This window comes from Crassostrea angulata, chromosome 5 (assembly GCF_025612915.1).
Source record: "Crassostrea angulata isolate pt1a10 chromosome 5, ASM2561291v2, whole genome shotgun sequence".
Lineage (NCBI taxonomy): Eukaryota > Metazoa > Mollusca > Bivalvia > Ostreida > Ostreidae > Magallana > Magallana angulata.
Window position 1 is genome coordinate 49,499,083 of NC_069115.1, and position 1,990 is coordinate 49,501,072.

The 1,990-nt window shown below is 30.5% G+C and overlaps 1 protein-coding gene across 1 annotated transcript; it reads right to left on the reverse strand.

The window, feature by feature from the left end:
• Nucleotides 1-238: 238 nt before the first annotated feature.
• LOC128186250 (dermatopontin-like) lies at nucleotides 239-1,780 on the reverse strand. The gene is made up of 4 exons (XM_052856045.1): nucleotides 1,524-1,780; nucleotides 903-1,037; nucleotides 656-779; nucleotides 239-359 (listed from the first exon to the last, which is right to left on the reverse strand). The coding sequence occupies exons 1-4, from the start codon at nucleotides 1,753-1,755 to the stop codon at nucleotides 320-322; spliced, it is 531 nt and encodes a 176-aa protein (XP_052712005.1). The 5' UTR covers nucleotides 1,756-1,780; the 3' UTR covers nucleotides 239-319.
• Nucleotides 1,781-1,990: the final 210 nt, after the last annotated feature.

The following is a 1,990-nucleotide window of genomic DNA, read 5'->3' on the forward strand; positions in this document are numbered from 1 at the left end:
ATTAAATGTGTAAATCGTTAGGAACTGTTTATTTATGCTTTGAATGAATAATAAGATAGACAAACCAGAATTCAAAAAGATTTTTTTTCTGGTATATTGAACCTATGTAAACAAAAACAAGGCATTTTATAAAATTGTGATTGTGTCTAGATTCCAGATTGTTTGGGTTTTGATTTAGTTTACACCAACAGCTATATGATAAACTTTGAGGCTTCTTTCATACAACTCTTTAGATGTCAGTAAAGAAAACAGATTTCCAATTCAATGATTTTAATTTTGACAAAACAGTTTACACCATAGCAAGGTATCTGCATCATAGCTATACAGATTGGCAAATCTGGAACTTGATCTTTCTGTCGCTGTAAAAGTCAATAAAACTGAATATAAAATCACCTATTTGTTGAGAATGACACGGTTTCCTAGTTCTATACTCTCAGAGGCAGGACGCCCATAGACAACATCGTTACATGAGTGACATTAATTGGGTTAAAAATGATGTTCCTTTCTGAAAGATTTTGTTAAAATGTCCTTCCATTGCAACATGTAGATCTATACGAGTTGGGCAGGATTCAAACAAACATAAATCTCGTTTATAAGAAGAATCTCGGCTTTTATAAGTATTTCATATAGGTATTTATAAGTATTTAATACTTACTCATAATAGTCCTGGAAATTGCTGTTCACACCTCTAATGACATAACCATCAGGGATTTTGTAGTTGATATAACCCATAGGGTTATTCAAATAGGAGGTCCAGTAGCAGTTTTGGAGTTTAAGTCCTTCAAAAAATGCTACTTCATTAGCATCTTTTAATCACAATTAAATAAATGTTTTTAAAGACAAATTTTGTTTCGTTAAAGTGTCGATAAAGTGTCTAAAAATGAAAGTAATAAAAAATCTACCTGCTGGAGGGGAACAACATCTGAACTTGAAGGTTCTGTCATAAAACCAACTGTAGTAATTACTATACATGCCATTTATATAGCCTTGGTTTGGACAGATGTAGTCTACTGGTCTATGGAGATTATTGAGATAGCCTGTAATTAATATATATATATATATATATATATATATATATATATATATATATATATATATATATATATATATATATATATATATATATATATATATATATATATATATAATTTATTTATATTATGTAGGTACTTGTTTGCAATAAAAAGCAGCGTTATTAAGTTATTATTATTAATCATTCTTTATTGTTCGAAGTTGCATGCATCAAGCAGATTTTCAGTTACAACGATAACATTTGTCAATATTACTTTAGACCAATACAACACGATGACAAATAAACTATAACATTACCAGACCAACTGAAAAATAAACTATAACATTACCAGAGCAATTGACAAATAAAATATAACATTACCAGACCAACTGACAAATAAACTGTAACATTACCAGACCAACTGACAAATTAACTATAACATTACCAGAGCAATTGACAAATAAACTATAACATTATACCAGAGCAATTGACAAATAAACTAAAACATTACCAGACCATCTGCAATTCACTGATCCAGAGAGGGCCGGGACATTTTTACAGGCAAATCTGAAGCGCCTGTCATCGTACCAGTCGTTGAATTCTGACTCAAAATGACTAATGAAGGACAGGTCTGAAGGACAATGGAAGTTTTGTACATAATGGAAGTTGTTGTTCCATTCCAAACATTCCGAGACTGCCACGGAAATCACGACCACCAAACACACAGATACTAAAGACGTCATCTTGATATGCCTGATGGAGTCAAATTACAATTTGAATGGATAAAGATGTCTAACAAAACAGTAATAGAAAATTAGATTATAACTATGAAACGCCATAGCTGCCTTAAGGTCCATTTCATAATATATAAATTGGTATATCATTTATATGCAATAGTAATATCATTATATGCAGCGTTAGCATCATTATATACATTGTTAACATCATCATATCCTTTGATTACACCATTATGTTCAG